We start from the raw sequence: 22,500 nt of genomic DNA, 5'->3' as shown, positions 1-22,500 counted from the left end.
AATGGATACTTACTTGGGCGATTCTGTACTTTCTCTATTAAAGAAGAGTTGAGTAGTTCAACAAACACAGACTCTGACCTTTCTGGTTCATCATCATCCAAAATTGTAACTGTTATTGTGGCCTCACTCTGATTGGCTTTGAAAAGAGCAAATCCAGAAGCTGGTATATAGTCCCTTCCTTGAGTTGCTCTGGCTAAATTAGGTGGAAAATAAGGTGGATTTTCCATATCGTCCAGTGTTGCATACGTGACCATGACTTTTCCCATGAGACCTTTTAACCTTATTATTGATAATGTGATGTTCTGAGTTGCTTCTTCAACTTCAATAGGTCTATTTTTCTCAGAAAAGATGAAGACTCCACAAGGATCATCACTAGCCAAAACTATTAATGTGGCGTTAGCATGAACTCCCAAAGATCCACTGGAGACACTGAGGATTGACACGGAGAATGCCTTATCCAGTTCTGGGTCTTCGTCCGGCAGTATCTCCACTGTGATGTTGGCCCTTTTTTGCCCAATTTCAAACGTGACATTGCCAGAGATGAAGGCCAGGTCGCCATCTGGGTCAGAGTCTATGCTCCAAAGCAAAGTCACTCGAGACAGAGCTCCATGGCCTCTTATAATCTAGGAAATATTGAATATTAACATGTATTAAAAGAGGTATTAAAACCACTAACTTAGAAGTTTGTAAATACAGAATGAAAGCAATTTTATATGAATTGTTCTAAAAAATATGAGATTCTTAAAGGCAGGTATCATGTAATAACCCATTTTGAAGACATGGAGAGTCCTATTTAAAAATGGATTGTTGCATGAAACAAAATATTGCCTGAACATTTGTAGCTTATAAGTAAACTACAGCTATATTTTTGCAATTAAAATATATTTAAATAATAAAGTAAATGTAATTAAAATATATTTTAATTAAGAACATTCATTACCATTTTTATATTTACTAAAAATATTATATATACTTCATTGTAAAGAATAGGTAACATTTTTAATGAAAAGTTAGCCGTAAAAGTTGTTTTTAAAAACAAATTATAGTATTTCCTTTATCTTCAATATAATATGAAAAACAAACTCACCAAACACATATTTGATCCAAGGTTACATAAAATACATCTAAGAAGGAAGAAATGCCTTTCTGCCAATATTTTAAGAAGAAAAAGCTTTAAAAAATGTTCCAAATAAGTTCCAACTAAACATGATTTTAGTTTATATTAAAATATGTTGTCTCAGAATAAAATTTGAGATAGAAATTTCATAAAACTTTATCCTCTCCTATAATGCCTTTTTATCTTCTTTCTTGAGTAATTAGTCACTGTTGCTGAAGTTGTTCAGTTTACTCCAGAACAGTTTACTGAAGATCTGTCATAAGAGTACAGGAGGGATATATTTTGAGTGATTTGTCTTCATTATTATTTACAATCTCAGAAAGCTGAGCAAGCTTCTAGCTTCTCTGAGTTATTTAACAGTAGAAAACTACTCAAGTCCTATTAGAAAAAATACAGAGTAGGTACACACAAATGCATGCACACACACCATGTATAAAGTTATTATTATTGCTGTCCATGAACATTGTGGATTTTCTTTCCTCCTCCTGGGTAAGAGATAAGACAGGGCTGCACTTCTCTACCCTTTAACATTAGCATGGACACATGATTAGCTTTAACCAAGGACATGTAAGTGCAAATGCTGTGCATTACTTCCAGGAAAAAGCCAATATGTAGTTCTTCACACCCACATGTCCCCTTCTTAAATACAGAAGTGCCTGTTGAGATATGACCTCTGTCACCCTCAGTCCCTATGGCACCTAGCCCTGAGCAGGCCGGCCTGAGGGTTCTTGACTTTAAGAAGGAAAGATTCCACAGCAGGAGTCCAGGTCACTTTAAAGGTACATTTATTGAAGCTGAGGACAATGAAAGAAAAAAAGGGCTTAGCACAGAGGAAGCAACAGGACAGCCCAGGCTGGGCAGCTTTGTTTCTCTAAAAATGCCACAGGAAAGAAATAAGCCACGGCAGGCTGCTTTTGCTCACTGGGAGAAAACGGGGCCTTGGAGACAGGTTCAAGGGGGTTAGACTGGGACGAGCTGCCATTGCCCATTGCTTAGCTGATTGCAAGTCTCATGGGGTCCCTTTGAGTTTAGATCCCTTAAACTTTAGGAGCTATGTGCCTGTGCATAGGGAAGGAGGGTTTGGGGAGGGGTGGAGAGAAGGTGCAGGGATGCTTCCCAGAGGGAGAGCTTGGGTTGGTCCTTTGTGTTGAGGGTTTTTATTTCTGTCTTGCAGGCAGACATCTTAGGGGAGGCCCAGGGGAGGGTTTCAGCAGAATATTTATCAGTTTTCCAGCTGTGCCCTTTCAGGGTTCTGGTCTTCGTTCATTGGTCAGCTCTAGGGCAGGGGGTCATTTGTCATTGCAACTGGTCCTGCTGTCAACCACCTGGTTTTGCTGCTTTTCTGGGCATGGGACTAACATACAACTGAAGCCTAGATGTTCTCTCTAGGGAGGTGACCTTCTACTATCTGCTGTAAATTGTGCGGCCAATTTGTTCAGCTAAATGTCTCAGTTTTCCTATTCCACTTGTCCTGGTTGACGATTGCCTATCGATTGATGATTGCCTATTTCAGTTGTACACATACACGAATGACAAACAAAACTTTGTTGTAGTAAATTATTTGATAGGGGCAGAAATAGAATGTTGGGGGACCATCTAGAATTGTAAGAAGTATTAATCGTGCTCTGTTAACTGTGATTGTTTTTCTGATTAAAGAAGGCACCTTCTAACCTGGCTGGTAGTTACACAAGGGACGTAGGAGCTCATCTGGAAATACAGCCCATCCTCCCCATGTTGAGCTACCTACGATCATGAATAGATTAACAAGTTTGTGCCAGCCCTTGCATATCACTAAGCTCTTCAAAGATCCCCAGCCCCCTGCTTATCTGTTAACTGCCCATTTGGCAAACTTCTTTCCCATATAATCTTAGTCCTTTTACCCAATATAAGCAGCTGGCTTATGGTGCAGTACGGAGCAGATTTTTGTGGGTGACCTGTTGCTCTCCCATCCAGCCAACAGTATTGGAATAAACACTCATAAATGATGCAATCCTGTCCCTGCTGAATTGGCTCACATAGTGATAGGCAGCATGGACCCACTGATTGACCCAGTGAGATTATGGAGAAGTTTGTTAAATAGAATATCTGAATGAATAAAACATATATATGTGATAAAGCTCCATTACATTCCTTATAGAGTCAGGAATCCTCAAAATCATAAGATTTGGATGCAAAACCAAAGACAAGTGCTAAATCAGTATTCAATGGTAAATTTGTATTGTTTGTGCCACTAGACTCATTCCCTCCACCTACATAGAAAAAACTGACCTAAAATACAGCTTCATAATATAATAAAAACAGTTTTGAGAGAACAGAACATGTCTAGGACTGTAGGAAAAAAATGTACTCACATTGAATATAACAGTGCTGAGCCCATCTTCTGGTTCCGTTCCGCTGACAACGAGTGACTCAGGGCTAAATTCAAATACACCGTGAGCATGGTCAGAGGCCGCAATTGTCACTAGAATTTGGGAAGCCACTCCTAGACTGGCTGCATAAATAAGTTCCAACAAAAAGCAAGAGAAACTTAATCAGTAATTTACGAACCAAAGGAAAAGGCAGGCAACAACCTTAGAAAACTGTTGTACTATTCACTGAGTACTTCTAATTTGTTTTAGAAAGGCTGACACGAATGGTTGCCACACATATTCATGCTTTTATGGCCTTTCTCTATTTTGGTACCAATGTGATATACAAGTGCTGCATAAGCATTTGCAGACGAATAAGGAAAACTTGGTTTTCTTTTTCTTTTCTGTGCAAGAGAACATTCTTCCACGCACAGTATGTAAGGAAAGTCTCCCATGACCTTTACTGACCTCCGAAGAACATGAGTCAAACGACTTTATCCTTTATGAAACAGTACTTTCCCTATGATTTTCGATAATCTGACTGAACTGATTCTTGGTTTCTAAATGTGCATTAATTTTAAGCCAATTTTTTTTTCATCAGATTGTGATATTCTAGATCTACCTCTCCTAGTCCCAAAGAGTCCAATCCTATAACTAAAAAGGTATCACGATCAAAATAAGTAATTCTTTTCCTGAGATGTTCAACTTTTGTATTTAATGGATGTAGGCAAACATAAATAAGTAAACAAATCCAAAAGTAGTAGAGTCGTTAAACACAGATGTTACATGATGCACTGAAGGAAGTTAGGAATGAGAGGGGTGGGAACATGAGTTCTGACACTAAGATATAAAACCTGACATTGTGAGAACCAAGAAAATTCTCCCTTAAGAAACAAGTATTCTATGTATTTTCTCCTAACATAAAAAAAATATTTGAGGGGAAAAGGTGAATCATGTTTGTATATAAATATACTTCAAAAACTATAATCTTTTCAATATTTTCTCACACTAATTGGCAATTTATTCTCCCCATCTATTCTCTTCCTAAATTCTTTTTTTCCCATTTGTTTTGACTAAATGCTACATATAAAGATTCATGGTTCTTTTTGCAAAAAAAAAGAAAAAATTAAAGTGATGCATTTAACACGAAAATATAAATGTTCTATTTATGTCTCTTTAGGTATCCAAGACTATGTAAAATGCTTCTCAGTAATCACTTGTAAGTTATATTAAAGCAAAATTTCTTTTTAAAAAAAATATATTTTATTGATTTTTTACAGAGAGGAAGGGAGAGGGATAGAGAGCTAGAAACATCGATGAGAGAGAAACATTGACCAGCTGCCTCCTGCACAGCCCCCTACTGGAGATGTGCACACAACCAATGTATATGCCCTTGACCGTAATCGAACCTGGGACCTTCCAGTCCACAGACCAACGCTCTATTCACTGAGCCAAACCAGTTTTGGCTTAAAGTAAAATTTCTATTCCAATTAGAATCAGGAAACTGCAATAGGCTCATACAGAAATGAGAATCTAAGCTTTGGAGGCAGGCAGGCTTGATTCTGAGTTGACCACTTTCTATCAATAGTTGGGTGACTGTAACATGGGGCAAATAATACATCATGAAGTGCTGTGATGGTTAAGGAGATAAAATACATGAAGGACTTGCATATACTAGGTGTCAATAATTGGTTAGAATTTTTTGTCTCTAAAAAGTAAAGTTAAAATGTAGGACAGTAAATGGCCTTGGATCAACTGCTTACCACGTTTGTGAATAGTTGGAAGGAAGAATTCCATGTCCCCATCACCACTACCACTGCCATCAACCCTATAGAGTTCAGCAGTCACTTTACAAGGAGAAACACAGAGACACAACCCACACAACACACATTGACACAATGAGAAAATTAAGAACTCTTAAAACATATTCAGTAAAGAAGAAAATGCAATAATAGTCATCAATAATATGCATTCTTATGGGCACGCGCACACACACACACACACACACAAATCTGTTAAGTGGTAAAAGTATAAATTAAGTTACCAACCTACAAAAACATCATTCACAGCCTCAGGAAATACTCCATGTAAGCTATAATCGATATTTCCCATTTCTGCCAATTTAACCTTAAATTTTCATTTACAGAAATGTAAATTGTTTTTAACATTGTAAATATTTTAAAAACATTTGTTTGCAGGTACACTCAGACCTATATGCCTCCGACAGGAACCTTATCACTCACAACCACCAATTTTAAATCAGGGAAATGCATCAAACATTTCCCTCCAGCCACACATTTAAATCCCCCCACAGTTACCATTTTCAGGTTTGATTACCCTTTTGCATCTGACACTGTGGAGAGAACCCTAGGCAGGCAGTCTAAAACTCTGCTTCAGCCCTGGCTATGAGAGATAGCAGTAAAACCTTCAGCAAGGCACTAAGCCTTTTGGTACCTCACCTTTCTCACCTACAAAAAAAATGTTACCTTCGATAGAATGGCTGTAAAGTAAATAATATTGTGAAAAATAAAGTGGCAATATACAAGGACTATAATTAAGAGAAAGAACTTTTTCCTTGACTTTCAATACATTTATCCCCCCACCATTACTTTACCAAAGGCTTGCAGATAATGAAGACAGGAAGGACAGCAATGATAGCACTGGGAGGAAAAGAGGAGGAGGAGAAGCAAGACCACATCCATAACCCTGTGCTTCTACTAGTGTCCTTAACTGGCATGCTAGTCTTAATCTGTCCTGCTCTTCTGCTCCCCTCAGTAGGACTGGGATATACCAGATATGAGAAGCTATAGCACCCCAAACCTGAAATATCTTAAAAACTTAGAGGCAAAATGGATTTCAGAGAATATCTACTGCATGGCTTTGCCCCCATTATTATCCACTAGTTGTTAGAAACAAGGGTGAAGTTCAATACCAATGTGCTCTGGCTGGCATATAACATCTATTCAGTAGGTTGGCTATCTTAGGTGGAATCAGTTGTATAGACAAACCAGAATGGAGTGAGGGCTAATTCCTTGACCCTCAGCAGAACTTAGCTCTCAAGCTTTTTCACTTCTCAGGCAGTCCCATAGCTGTATGAAGAGTGGAGGCCAGTGTCCATGTTCCTTTACTGCCCATCCCAACTCACTTGGGTAGAGGGGAAATCAGATTCTCCGCCACTATTTGCTTACTAAGAAACTGCAAAACTGGTTTTCAACTGAGTACTCATGCCCAATCAACACATAGCAATGGGTATTATAAATATATGGGAAGAAATTTCAACATAAACCAAAAGTATTTCTATATTTCAAATATAATTTCTGAATAATATTCAATGTTCTTTATCAATCAATACTAGGAAATGATCACTAACATATGTTCAATTACATAGTCTTTTTTACTATAAGTGATACAGAAAACAACTTTTCAAATAATTTACAGTGACCTTGGATTAATGAAGTCCTGCCATGAAAACAATGGAGATCTGGGGACTTGTCCATAGAGGACAAGCAAAGCTAGTATTATAATGTGCTACCTGCCAAACAGGCCACACAGCATATTTTTATTGTTTTATATGGTCAACCAAACTGGGGTGCTGCTTAATTATTTCCCTAGCTTGCCCATCCATGCTTTCTCTGGACTTTGGGGAAAGTTTGCATACTAACCCAAAGTCTCACTACATACTAAAAGCCAATGATAATACATGTGTCCTGCCCCATCTCTCCCTGTGGATGACTTACACATAGTACTATGACTTCCTTCAACAAATATGAAAATAATAATGCCAGTTTATGTAATGTAAGAGGCTGCCCTGATGAATACCATAACAATTCTCAAATTTCCTACATTTACAAAGGTAATGTGATATAGATCACATGTATTCTGTAACACCTTACTAACACCTGAAAATCAAACACATTAATATTTCTGAAAAAAAAAACAAAAAAAACCCCACACCTATATAAAGAGTTATTGTGCCAAAACTGGTTTGGCTCAGTGGATAGAGCGTCGTCCTGCCGACTGAAAGGTCCCGGGTTTGATTCCGGTCAAGGGCACGTACCTTGGTTGTGGGCACATCCCCAGTGGGGGGGGTGCAAGAGGCAGCTGGTCGATGTTTCTCTCCCATCGACGTTTCTAATTCTCTATCCCTCTCAATTCCTTTCTGTGTAAAATCAATAAAATATATATATTTTTTAAAAAGAGTTATTGTAAGTGGAATAATGATTATAAATACCCTCCGTTTAATAGATAGTTTAACTAAAAAATGATTTTTTTAACTCCAAAACTCTTTGATAAACAGAGCTTTCTGAATATCAGAATAGAGGATAAGGTAGTATTGTTGACCTGTTTTATTGATAATCACCTCATAATAGGTTACAATAAAGGAGCTATTGTAAAAATTAAATAAAGGATCAAAAAAAGAACTGATTTTAGGGTCACCAACTATGACTGACAATTACAATTTGAAGATTCGGGACAATTATCCTATTTCATTTATTTTTAATATATTTTTTATTGATTTTTTACAGAGAGGAAGGGAAAGAGATAGAGAGCTAGAAACGTCGATGAGAGAGAAACATCGACCAGCTGCCTCTTGCACACCCCCTACCAGGGATGTGCCTGCAACCAACATACATGCCCCTGACCAGAATCAAACCTGGGACCTTTCAGTCTGCAGACCTACGCTCTATCACTGAGCCAAACCGGTTTTAGCTATCCTATTTCATTCTAAAAACACTTCTACTTTAGGAAAAGACCAATGGGCAATAAAAAGGGGGGGGGGGAATACCACAGTAGATGATATCCTTATAATTAAAATTAGAGATATTAATTCAGAATTTACCAATCCTTACCACAAAAGTATATGTAAATGAAACTATGAGTTTAATACTGATTTCTAAAACTAGTATTATACATTTATGTAGAGAGATAAAACATTATCTTTTTATGGATTATCAAAGAGATGATCCATCAGATTGTCCATATACATTAAGCAATTATTAATGTTCAGACTATTCTTTTCAAAACAAGTAACAGAGATTTATAGGAAAAAAGGGTAACATTAATTCAAATGAACATATTTCCATAAAAGAATGTATAATCATGGTGTGTGGACAAGCAAATATTTGATATTTTTGAGTCGCCAGTCTTACCTCCTCCTTCCAAGTTTAACAATTCAACTTTAAAAGATTTTTCCAATTCAGGTATAGAATTATCAGTGATATTAACAGAAATGTATTTATATCTTTCTCCTGGTTGAAATTCTAAGGTACCAGAAGCACTCTAAAATGCAAATGAGAGATTTATCCATTAGATTATAATTATTCTGTACATGAATCTATAAAATAAGAATGTTCTCTGTTCAAAATTATTTTAAATACTGAAATAGAAGAACATAAGTAAAATATAAAATTGGAAATACTGAAGTAAATATGTATAGTGTTCAATATAAATTATAACTAAATATTCCCCAACTAAATAAAATTTAAAAAAATTTTCTTTCTTATTTGCCTATTCATAAAAAATGTAGTCCAGGCAAATGAGAAATATAAATACATGACATCCACAAATTCCACAAGAATTGAATGAGATGTCTAAAATTCTCTTGAACAAGTATGTTTAGAACTACTCAAATTATATAACTATGCAATTTAAATATACAATGCATAATAATAATGGCATTTCCATTCTGAGAATTTTTCCAAGCAATAATAAATATGGGTCCATTGGACATTAACTTTTTCTTGTCTATTCTTGAAACTGCACTCTATAATATAGGTCCCCTATATTATATATCTTCACATGCTACAAGAAACAAAACATTATTTAAATTCAGTCTTAAGTCCCTTTTTTCTATTTCTTATATAAGCATTTTCCCCTCAACTTATGAGCACACATTTTTTGATATTGTTGAAATTTTTCTAATGTTACCTTGTATAACATATATATCATCTTATTGAGCTATTAATGATCTCAAAGGTAAATTGAGCAACCCAAGTACCAACTCACTTAATCATGCATTCATTAACTTTTTTTAATATACATTTTATTGATTTTTTACAGAGAGGAAGGGAGAGGGACAGAGTCAGAAACATCAATGAGAGAGAAACATCTGTCAGCTGCCTCCTGCACACCTCCCACTGGGGATGTGCCCAAAACCAAGGTACATGCCCTTGACCAGAATCCAACCTGGAATCCCTCAGTGGGCAGGCCGACGCTCTATCCACTGAGCCAAACCGGCTAGCGCTCATTAACTTTTTTAATACTTGTGAAACACATATAGTGTGTACATGGCACCATTTTCCATACTTTAGATTTAAAAATGGTCAAGACAGCCCAGACAGCATGACTCAGTAGTTGAGCCTCTACCTATGAACCAGGAGGTCATGGATCAATCCTGGGTGAGGGCTCATACTCAGGATTGTGGGTGGTATGAGGCATGCAGGAGGCAGCCAATCAATAATTCTCTCTCATTGTTGGTGTTTCTATCTCTTTCTCCCTCTCCCTTCCTCTGCGAAATCAATAAAAATATATTTTTTAAATCATCATTTACTTTTCTTTGTTTTCACAATAAAAGCCATAGAATCTGTAAGGTCTATAATGATCCAATCACTGCAGACCTTATCTTTCATCATCACAACTATCTCTCATCACTCCAGAAATACTGGTCTTCTTACGGTTCTTCTGACAGCCTGTGCTTTTCCCTAATTAGGGCCATTTTACCATTTGATTAATGCCATTTTAATAGTCTCAAGTAATTCTTCCCCCTTCATCTAGTTTACTGGTTTTCTCCTCCAACTCTGACCTTTAGAGCTCAGCACGGATACAAATTACCCAAGAAAGCCCTCCTTGACTACCCAGACTATGTCATCACCCACCTGTCTCTCAGAATACCAGCTCTGAACACTTCCCACGACTAAGATCAGACATTAATCAGTTGGTTAATATCACTTGAGAGCTGAAGTAAACACCTGGATAGTGAGAATCACCTGTATCTTCGTATATGAGAATACAGTTCAGAATAGTGATATCTGATATTCAATTGTCTCCAATTCTGTACATAATCCTTCCTAGCACCTCCCCACCCTCCCTGTAACATACACATACACATGTACTCACATGCACAGCTTTAAAAAATCTTACTTCCATGTTAACACAGACCAGAGATAGCTGAAGCATCATAGAGACTTGGTAAAGGTAAAGGGTATCACATTTCCAGATATAAAGATTCAAGTGAGAAACAGGGCATCTAGGCCACTGAAAATCCTCACAAATGTCCCCTAAGGCCCTAGCTTTCCAACAATAATGGAGAAAGGGAACGTAAATTTGTATTGTTTTTGTTTTAGTTCTTAAATTAAATGCTAATCCAACTGTAGAGTGGGAATGTTCAGATTACCTAGAAATTGAAGACAATCAATAGAAGGACTAAAAAGTTTCTTTAAGAGAATGCAGAGAAGACAATACTAAACCAAGCTGAGATGCCTTGTGGAATATGTTTCATTCCAAACTAGGTAAATATACAACAAGCGTCAGGACAAGAGACATTTAACTAGGCTTTCTTTTTCCCAGTGCCACACTGCTTCTAACTTGGAGAAAAACATAATTAAAATAGAAAGGCATGAACATATAACTTCTTTATCATTTTGTCTTGTTTGATGGATGGAGACAAGAGGATGTAAAATGTGTAAGAAATACAGTTTTAAATATATTGGAACAAAACCTGTAACATTAAAATAAATACAGGTGAAGCCTATGACAAATATAAGGCCCCAGTGAAATCAGAATGATAGCCATTTAAGATTCTGGCTTCAAGGGACTGAAGTACATTCGTTTACACAAATTTAAAAAGCCTTCAGTGCTTATTTCCCTTGTTTAGTTATGTCCCAGGTACAGTGCCAATCCCTTCCGCTCCTCCCCGAGGACTGTGTTCTACAAGAGCAAATACCACTTCGGAAGGATGAAGGGACTTACCTGGTAGTCCTCAGGACTGAATGCTGTCAAGGACACTGTTCTATATCCCGCCGTAACCCTCCCCAGGAGTCCTTGTGCACGGACGACCAGTAGCTTAATTTCCCCATCTTCCTCCTGCACCGTGACGTGTGGAACAGTGCTTGCAGGCAGGGTCATCGGGTCCTCTGGCTGGGGAGGCAGCCCGGTGGAGAACTGCAGCAAGCCTGGCAGATACAAAGAGAGGCAGGGCATTCTCACCCAATTTCTTACTGGGAAGAATTTCTTATTCATTTGAAACAGTCCTGCACAATTATTTTGGTAATTAATAAAGGACTTTATTGAAGATTTAAATAACATGCTTTTTTTTATTGATTTTTTTTTACAGAGAGGAAGAGAGGGGGATAGAGAGTTAGAAACATCGATGAGAGAGAATGTTTCTAACTAAGCTGCCTCTTGCACACCCCATACTGGGGATGTGCCTGTAACCAACGTACATGCCCTTGACCGGAATCAAACCTGGGACCTTTCAGTCCACAGGCCGACACTCTATCCACTGAGCTAAACCGGTTTCGGCTGAATAACATGCTTTTGAAACGTTAAAAATTAAAGTGTTAATTTTTCTTATCTTTATCCAAAACAGTATTTAAAATACCAGACCTAAGTATCAATAAAAAGAATAGTGAAAGGGCTTTAAAGTACATATCATCAAACATTTACTCATATTAGGGTCTCTAGAATTCATTCTTGAACTTAAGATTTGTAATACATTTTTTTAATTTAACTATGAAAACAGAGTTGAAGAGCTTCCCACTTTTCCTAAACAGACCTTTTGTTTACCTTTATTGTTGAAAGTATTACAGATATTCCTTTATTAATCCCCCATTCCTACACAGACCTTTTAATAGATATCCTTGCTTTATTCCTACAAAAGAACTATTAATTTTCAATGCAGAAAACAGTTTCAGTTTATTAGGGCCAACATCTATAATAGTTCCCCAATTAAGGAATTTATATCTTTTCGGCATAAGACAAAAAAAATTGGTATATGATATATAACAACTCCACTTCTTAAAGCTTAATAAATTACAAAATATTTAAACTAATTAAATGTTAACTTATCACAGTAGGATAGTATTTTAAAATGTTTTTGATAGCCATGAATATAAATACTTTCATTCATTTTAAATAATCCTACATATACTTTTCAAAATACATTCAGAAATTAATCTTTAAATTTTCCTTCATAAGCAATATCCCTCAAAATGGGAGCTTAGAAATTCAAGAACTTAGAGTCAAGAGGGTCTGAAGGCATTCTACTTAAATTATTTGGAAAAAAAAAAAAACCTTAAGAATTTATTAACAAGACCAAGTACCTCCAGAGAAGAGAGGATTATTCTTGCAAAAGGGCTTAGTTACCATATGGATGATCACTGGCTTTGACAGTGATATCTGTTGTTTCCTTTTCAGGATCTATACTTGCACCACTGGTGGGAGTTGAACCTAATTTCCCATCTCCAGGAATTGCAGAAACCAATGTCACACGGAAATACTCATTGAGCTCAGGAACGTCATCATCAAGCACATATATATTCAGAACCTAAACAAATAAAAATCCAGAGGCATAAATCAATAAGGAATGTATAAATTAGTTATCACCCCCCAGAACAGAATAGCAATTAAATTATATTTGTATTGTTGTTTTTTTAACCTATTTTTATTGATTTCAAAGAGGAAGAAAGAGAGAGAAAGAGACAAAAGCATCAATGATTAGAGAGAATTATTAATTGGCTGCCTCTTGCACTCCCCCTTCTGGGGATTGAGCCCGCAAAAACCAGGCATTTACCCTGATCAGGAATCGAATCGTGACCTCTTGGTACATAGGTTGACACTCAACCACTGAGCAACAGCTGAGAATTAAATGATATTTAATTAAAGTTACTATTTAACATGACTTCTTCAGATAAACTGGTTTCGTAAGATGGAAAGGCTAGTGTAGATGTAGCAGGCCTACTACTATAAACCAACCTCACTATTCAATCTTACTATTATTGCTTTAAAAATCAATTTTTTTAATTAAAAAATTATAGAAGAAAACATTTTAAATAAATACTCACAGGAGGTGTGTAGGGGGTAGGAGAAGGAAGTAAAAGGGGGATGAGAGATATCTGTAATACTAAAAATATTCAGAGGAGCATACACGATTATTTTCCTGACCAAATTTTATTTAATCTTATCCCTTCCAAAATCTATATGAATCCACATTATAAAGCTATGTGTTTTATATTTTTAAATAATAGTTACGTTTCCTAAGGGAAAAAAATTGGGAATCAACTCTGTTTTCCAAATAGGAATTTTAAAAATCATCACTATCATTATTACTTGATAAAAGAAAAAGCATTTTAAATTCAAAAAGTAGTAAAAAAAAAAAAAAAAAAAAAAGACATCAGGCCCTGCTGGCATGGCTCAGGGGTTGAACGTCAACCTATGAACCAGGAGGTCATGGTTCTATTCCTGATCGGGCATGTGCCAGGCTCAATCATGGGTGTGCAGAAGGCAGCTAATTCAGAAATTAACCTCTAAATTTTCCTTTATAAGCAATGTCCTCATCATTCTTATTTCTCTTTCTATCGCTTCCTCCCTGAAATCAATAAAAAAAAATTTAAATATTTCATTCCATGACACATACCTAATTGCCTAAATATTTTTAATTGCTTAAATATCAAGAAGCTGCAAACGAATACCAGAACAGATCAGAAACTGCTTTCCAGGAGCCTGTCAAAGAAACAAAGAAGGTAGGGTTTACCTCTGATCTCTGCCAAGGAAGGAATGTGATAGTTCCACTGGCATTAGCAAAATCATCAACGAGGTAATTAATGCCATCGGCTTCGATCTGCGAGATGGTGTAAAAGACATGCACGTAACCCAGAGCTCCTCGGGTTCGCTCCACCACACAGGAAATGGTGGACCCCTCCTCTGCGATCTGGAATTGAACACAAATTATTTATAATTATATGCCAGTTCAAATCCGTGATACAATTACACTATTTTCAAAAAAATCCTTTTACCATGATCTTAACTCTATAACTTTCTACAACTCTCAGGAGGCCTCTACATCCCTCCAGATAAATTTTTGTCTTCTAAAAAAGAAAATTGACTCCATTCATTTTATCTTGTTCTTTTATAGGGATAAATAAAGCAAAAAGAATGGTAGTAAATTGTGCATATTCATTGATACCTCCTGTGTGCTAGATGCTATGGATACAAAGGATTTTTTGAAAAAGATAAAAGCACAGTTCTTTCTCTGGATAAGTAAAAAAAAAAAAAAAAAAAAAAAAAAAGACAACTCAAATTCTATGAGTGCAGCACAGACAATTGGGGCAGAAGTCAGAGGTAAAGGGTGAAATAACATTGGGAGAACACTCCAGGCCTGAACGTGATATAATTGAGTGGATCAGAGGGAATCATGTTGAGGGTGGTGTAAGTGCCACGTGGGAGAGCCTTGAGTAATGCCTGGTGGGGAGAGAATTAGGTCAAGGACATTTATGTCATGCTTAACTTAGTTTTGATATTTCTGTCCTATAAACATAGTCATCCCTCAGTATCCACAGGTTATTTTTGGTTCTAAGATCACCCACACCACCAAAAGATCTCAAAAGCTGCAAATGTTTAAGTCCCTTGTATAAAACGGTGTACCATTAGCATATAACCTACACACATTCTTTCTTTTTTTTTAATATATATTTTATTGAATTTTTACAGAGAGGGAGAGGGATAGAGAGGTAGAAACATCGATCAGCTGCCTCCTGCACACCCCCCACTGGGGATGTGCCTGCAACCAATGTACATGCCCTTGACCGGAATCAAACCTGAGACCTTTCAGTCCGCAAGCTGATGCTCTATCCACTGAGCCAAACCGGTTTCGGCTACACACATTCTTTCTTATACTTTAAGTCCTCTCTAGATTACTTATAACACCAAATATAATTTAATGCTATGTAAATAGTTGTTATACTGTATTGCTTATGAAATAATAAAAAAGTGTGTTCATATGTTCAATACAGATACAACCACCACTGGCCTACAACAACTATACAACTACACAGTACATATCAGCAACAATGTAACTTTTTTTTCAAATATTTTTGATCCACATTTGGTTGAAACCAAGGATAGAGAATCCGCAGAAATACCGGGCCAACTCTATATATGTATGCATACACACACGGCTGTGTATGTGTGTGCGTTATGTAGAAAACATTTTTATCTAAACACTTTAAGATAATGCTTATTATTTTTATGGAGCAAAAAACTGTAATAGTTTTTAGAATATGGTCTGCATATGCTCAAATTCTGAGTCTCTTGATTTGGTTTCCTTTTTATGTGAGCAAACATAATTCATGGGGAAAAACTACAACTGAATGAATAGAGATCAAAATATAAATCTTTATATATGTGACTTGTTTTCATATCAATCGAAAGCACTCTGGTCAGCATTAGATAAAGCCATTTCAGTTCTGATATCAGGGCTAGAGAGAATAGATTTGAATTTTGTCTACAAACAGACAATAGTTAAATTTATCAATGAGCATGCAGCACCTGATGTTCCAGTAAATCCTCTGAGTTTTACTGAACATCAGCACTCTTACTCACAAGTGTGGCAGCAACCCTGGTGCCTCAGAATGAACAAGACCAAGCACCCTGGGACCATACTGTGACTCCTGTATTTGCCTGCTGGCCTACGGGCATGGGAAGCCCAAAACAACCAAGGTTGTCCAGTTTAGGAAATACTGAACCAGAGGACAAAATTATCAATATCAGAAGATGATAAAAACAGAGAGAATAAATCATTAAAAATATTTTTCTACTATTAAAATATTCATCTAATTGACTTTAGATTCATGATACAAGCAAATGTTTGGGCCAGTATATTAAGGAGCAAAACACCAAGTAATAATCATCAGAACCATCATCACTTCCGTTTTCAACAGAAGCCAATTACAGTTTTCTCTTTCAAGTCAGGAGGTTGCCAAGTCTTCAGACCTGCACAAGAGTCATTTTAAAAGTTAACATTGAGAAGAGTTCTTGATATGTATTTTCCTAGAAAATAGAATGTACCATTCTGCACCATGAATTGGCTTTCTCTATCAAAATAGAAAATTAAAGGTAAACGATTACACTTTCAATTAATTTTTTATTTTGTCGCATGCTTGGGTGATGATGTGTGATATCAGATTATATCAATATCGCTTCTATCTAAAGGAATCTATTCACATAACATATGGCAGGCACTTCACACCAAACACAGACCAAGTAAGACAATATTCTCACTTATACAAAGATGTTCTAAAAATGTCTCTAAATTTTGTCTTAAGTCATGAGTTTATAAACATAAAAATTTCCCAAATATTAGTTATAAATGTAAAATAATGAGACTAGCAAGTTTTATGAATCATTATAAGAACATTAATTAATCTCATTAATTTATAATTAGGTAATATACAAGATTTCAGGACATATAAAATAGGGCAAAATAAGGTGGAGAGAAAATAACATATAAAGTACACAAAATACAGGAAGGCAACATGAGAGTATGGTTACTAGGCTATAGAACCAATCTGTTCAGTACAGGTTTCACTTGGAATCCAAAGTAAACCTCATCAGGGCTCCAAACTGCATGTGGGTTTATTCACTCAGTTTTAATTTATTAATTGCCTACTATTTGCCAGAACATGATATTCCTGGTTAGGAGGAAACAAATAAAAAAATAACTATCATCTCTTTCAATATGCCAGAGTAGATGATATCATATTCTACATATTTGCATTATTTAACATGTGATTATACTTTCATTTTAACTTTGATATTACTTTATAAGTCTATACAAATGTAAAAGGTATAATGTAACTCAGAAGTCTTTAAAGGGTGCTTATTGCCTTCAGCATTTTTGAAGGGCTAAGAAAAAAGTTAACTTTCCAATGTCACTGAAAAGACAGTGGTTTTTATTTCTGGAAATGAAGCAAAGAAGCATAAAATTTAAGCTCTGAAGACAATTCCAGACATAAATTAAAACAGCAGTTCTCAAATATTTTACTTTCAGGACCCCAGAACACTAAGGAATTTTTTGCTTGTGTTTGTGAAACCTATTGATATTACCATTTTACAACTAAAAACTGGAAAAAGTACTGATATATTAATCATTTTAAAACATAGATAATAAACCCATTACATCCTAACAAATAAGCAACATATTTTATAAGAAATAAGTATACTTTCTAAAACAAAAAAGTAATAAAGGAGCATTTTTTATATTTTTACAGATCTTTTTAATATCTAACTTAATAGAAGACAGCTAAATTTTATAATTTTCTTCTGCAATCAATTTGTCTTTTGTTATTTATGTTGATTCAAGTATATAAAGAATGTCTAGGCTTGTATAAAAATATAACTAAAAACGGGGGGAGGATTTAATAGTCTTTTTATATAGCTGTGGGTATTCTCCCTTGATATTTTTAACCAAAATTTGACAAGTGGTAGTTTCTTAAAGTTGCAGTGTGAAATCATACTCTAATACATTAATACCATTTATCTAGTTTACATTTTGAATCAATCTTTTTACCCAGGCACGATTTTGTAATAATATGCATTGATTATCTGGAAACTATTGGTTCACTGAGTTATACAGATCTGCCAAATGTTGACACATTTCATTATACAAAATAAATAAGTCACACTTGCAAACTGCAAGGTTTTTAAGTATAAAGTTTTTAAGATTTTTAAGAGAAACAGTCAAGCTCACTTTGGCAAATAAAAGTGTTCCAAAATTCTAATTTTTGTTTGAAAGTTTAAATTTTTATCATTGGCAACAAGTACTTTTTCTTGTAGTCACTGACTGACTTCATTTTCATGAAAAATGTGTTCCAGATACCCATGTCCAAATAACCGAAATTTGTCAGTCATATTGTTCAAGTAAAAGTGATGTTCCATGAAAAGCACAGCTAGTTAAACTCACAATGCACTAGCACAGTGGTCGGCAAATTGTGGCTCTCGAGCCACATCCGACTCTTTGGCCTCTTAAGTGTGGCTCTTCCACAAAATACCACAGTCTGAGTGTGTCTATTTTGAAGAAGTGGTGTTAGAAGAAGTTTAAGTTTAAAAAATTTGGCTCAAAAGAAATTTCAATTGTTGTACTGTTGATATTTGGCTCTGTTGACTAATGAGTTTGCCAACCACTGCACTAGCATATACTTTTCTTCAGGGAAACTACCATGTTTGGTCAACTCAGGAGTGTTGTATTTGTGATTCTCATTTTGTGACATGAAACACTAAAAAGACAGGGATTCTGCAGTCAAGATGTTATCAAATTAATATTCTATAGTGCTTCATCAAAGATATTCTTATATGAATATTTGCACCTTTTAAGCTACAGGCAAGTCAGGCAGAATAAAACAATGACAACTTGTACAGTTGAGAGCCTCTGCCTCGATTCATACAGGGAACAACCAGACAGCATATTTGTGGCAACCACTGGTTCTACAGTGCACTTGTCAATAAAATGAGAAAGACATCTTAGTATTTTCATAAAATTAGGCTTGACCTTTGAAGAACTCCTCAAACATAACGGAAACTCCAAGGCTACACTTTGAGAATGACTTCAGTGAGCCATAAATATGATGGATGATGATGATGATAAAATGATTTCATATCATTCCTGTCTTTAAATCATTCTAAGATGAAAAAGTTCTATACTTGTATTCTTAATAGTTTTAAGAATGAAAATTATGTAATATTCCTGACAATCAAATTCCAATGTTCAATCTTTTAGACTCAACCACACTTTTCCTATGTTAACAGTCTAAACTTTACTCTTTCTAATATAGATACACTGTATTCTATTTCTCCATGTGAGCTTGGGAAATAACCAATAATGTTTCTTTTTCCCCTCAGCAATTCTACTAGGTAGGTGTGACAGCCTCCACAGGGAAGTTCTCTCTTCTCCACTCAAAGGCTTGACTGGTTTCATTCAAATTCTGAGATTCCTGGGGACAGGCAAAGTTGCATACCTAGGTGGAGCTAAACTAACACCAACCCATTCTAAAAATATAACTTGTGAGACAAGCCAGCACTGAATTCTTACTATAATGATCTAGAAAGCCAAAGAAATACTCAAAAACTATTAGTTATTTAGGTAGGTATTTAAAAATTTATGTGTGTGTGTTTTTTTCAGTTTGGTTGTTTATGCAGTTTAACTGAAGCTAAAAGTGTTTGCTTTTTGAACTATAAGCCTTTTCACTTTTTGATATTCAAACACATTCTTAAGTTCAATAAAGGCTTTTGAGTATCTCCTATGTTCCATTCTAGATGTGAGAGAGACAATCATTAACAATATGACCTTATTACACTCAGAGTTCTTTCATCTTTGTGGTGAAAATGGAAAACCAGTAAGTGAGTGGACTTATAAGTAACAAAGGAATAAAAGAGTTTGATCAATGCTAGAAAAAAAAAAGTAAAACTAGGTATAGAAATAGAAAGTAATTAATTGAAAGAACAGACTAAGAAAGTCTTCATTGAGGAGACATCTTTGGAGCTCAGACTTGAATGATTAAGTCCTGAAGAACTGGAATAAGAGTGACCCAAAGAGAGAAGCTAGGAATCCTGGAGCCCTGAGATAGGAACTGAAAATAGGCAATTCTGACTGCAACACAATGACCAAAGAGGAGAATTTACAGGAGAGGTCAGAGCCATAGGCAGGTGCCACGTCCTGAGAGAACTGAGGGGAAGTGGCTTTACTTGGCACTATAATGGTTCTCACACCCTCATGGAAGCCACCTGTCTTTTAAACAATAGAGATGGTGACCCTAAAATATAGAAGGAAAGATGACAGAAGTCATAAGACATCTCATTGTATCTTAGGAGAACAAAAGAAAAAGAAAAGGAAAATAAAGATGTATTAAGTACTAGTGACTGCCAAACTCTGAACTATGTATTGATCCTGTCTCAAATAATTCAACTTAGGTTAGTTATTTGCTTGGGTCTCTAACCCTCAGTTGTTAGCCCTATGTAGTGGGGAGAGTAATAATATCTGTTGCAGCTATATTATGGATTGTCATAAAGGTGCATGAAAAACAACATGTAAAGTTCTTTGATGACTGTGTAGCTATTAAAAGGTATTGTCATTCTATATAAACATATTTAAGTTATAGATTTGTATGACATTGGTCCTCACTACTCTAGGAAAGCCTCTTTCTGGTATAGAAAAATACCACTATTTGTAACCTCTTATGATTATCACCATCCAAAGTGCTAAGCGGGACAATGAGATACCCCAATTTGAGCTATAATAAAGCCTATGACCTAGATATATTTTTCATGCTCTTCCAATTAATGTTTTTCTTAATCACTTCAATTTGCATACACACCCTTCTGAAACTACTTGCAAAGGGAAAGACTCTCTTGTTCCTTGGCATCTTTTCACAGGCATCGAGCTGCCACGGTCACATTTGACACCTGTGAAGTAGTTTCATGAGATCTCACATTACTGAACAGGAAACCAAGATGATCACGAATCTTAGAAAACTTGGACAGAACTGATAAGGACAGTAAAACAGCCTAATTAATTAAGCTGGCCAAGATGGTTGATAAGAAAGGCGTTTATACCCAACAACTAAGAATGTTGTAACTAACTACTTAAGTACATTTGACATACGGGGGATGGGGGACCTCAAAATATCATATTTAATAAAGTTCCCATTATGATTATTCATAGAAGCTTTCAATACATATTATTTCATCTACTTATGTGGTAATCCAATAGTAGCTAAAAAGTAATTTACATGTAGAATATAATTATATATTATGTGAAGTGCCTTAAGTTTAAAGATATTGGCTAAAGTTTCATTTGCTAAATTGTTATTCTAGCAGCTTATTAAGCTTCTGACTCAGACTGTGAATTTATAAGACCAAAGACCTTATAATTCACATTTGCAACCACTGGCTCTTTCATACTTTTTGGCATAGATGCTCAAGCAATCTTGCCAAATGAAAGAAAGCCCACTCCCAAACAAATTCACCTACACTGAATTTTTTAACTCCAAAGTTCTCCATGCTCACTACTTACCTCTGGTATACAAGCCCCTGTGAAACCAAACAGGCCATTGGCATTGTCACTTTTTTGTATTATTAATCTTGCTGTAGTATTCTGTTCAGAAATACGAGCTCCTCCATATGCAGAGACTAGTTTAAGGATGAATAACTCTTCTCCTTCCTCTTCATCATCATCTTTTGCAGAAACAATGAAGGATTTGTTAGTTTCTCCCTGTCTGAACTCCAGATACCCAGAGACAGGGTGTAAGTCACTCTTTGCTGGCATGGCATGAAGTTCATAAATTTCCTCAAGGGTCAGTTTCTGCTCATAGAACCTCACATCCTGCATCAGACCTGTAAATCTGTCATTGCCATTCATTCCTGCCCCAATTCTCAGCGTTCCAGGACCTGAAATGAGAAACGGGTTTAAATGCTTTAGCGTCCACTAGTCCTAAATTACAAGTGTGACTCAGAAAATGAAGCAACTGTATTGAAAGGTTTTATAAGTAAAGCTTTTCCATAACTAGAATATAATCAAATAAAGACTTTCTGTTTTAATGAAAGATGATTCAATAATCACTGGGATTTAAGGTATTTTGTACTAAAGGATATTTTATATATGGGTATGTATGTATATGTATATGTGTGTGTGTATATTTGGATAGACATTTCTTCCAGGAAATTTTAAAAATTTCCTTGCACATCTAGGAATGAAATAATTTAATTTAGTTATAATTTTAATCTTTAGTATGACTCTATTCTTTGAAAATGTCAAGGCTTGATCTGTTAGAAATTAATCTTGAGTTAAATAAAATCGTGAGAATTTAGGAAAATAAGGTTTTTGTGGGTCAAATATAACTATCCATAAAACTAATGCAATGAATGTAGGGAGGAAAAAAATTTTTTCTTCCCAGGAACAATTTTATATGTGAGTCTTGGATTAAAAACAATATGCAGCACTTTTTAAGAATTACCAATTCTTATTTCTTTACTTATTCCCTGTCCAAG

General features: G+C 35.6%; 1 protein-coding gene across 1 annotated transcript in view; it reads right to left on the bottom strand.

The window, feature by feature from the left end:
• The window catches only part of ADGRV1 (adhesion G protein-coupled receptor V1), a 423,988-nt gene that overhangs the window by 345,134 nt on the left and 56,354 nt on the right, over positions 1 to 22,500 (bottom strand). The window contains exons 22-29 of the mRNA XM_045571582.1: positions 21,527 to 21,900; positions 14,216 to 14,392; positions 12,829 to 13,009; positions 11,434 to 11,636; positions 8,616 to 8,745; positions 5,229 to 5,312; positions 3,469 to 3,608; positions 14 to 623 (exon numbers count right to left, since the gene is read on the bottom strand). Coding sequence (XP_045427538.1) covers positions 14 to 623; positions 3,469 to 3,608; positions 5,229 to 5,312; positions 8,616 to 8,745; positions 11,434 to 11,636; positions 12,829 to 13,009; positions 14,216 to 14,392; positions 21,527 to 21,900 — 1,899 coding nt within the window. The remainder of the gene's footprint in view (positions 1 to 13; positions 624 to 3,468; positions 3,609 to 5,228; positions 5,313 to 8,615; positions 8,746 to 11,433; positions 11,637 to 12,828; positions 13,010 to 14,215; positions 14,393 to 21,526; positions 21,901 to 22,500) is intronic.

Source organism: Pipistrellus kuhlii, unplaced genomic scaffold (assembly GCF_014108245.1).
Source record: "Pipistrellus kuhlii isolate mPipKuh1 unplaced genomic scaffold, mPipKuh1.p scaffold_m20_p_4, whole genome shotgun sequence".
Lineage (NCBI taxonomy): Eukaryota > Metazoa > Chordata > Mammalia > Chiroptera > Vespertilionidae > Pipistrellus > Pipistrellus kuhlii.
The sequence above is the reverse complement of the archived record's forward strand: the minus strand, read 5'-3'. Positions and strand labels throughout refer to the sequence as shown.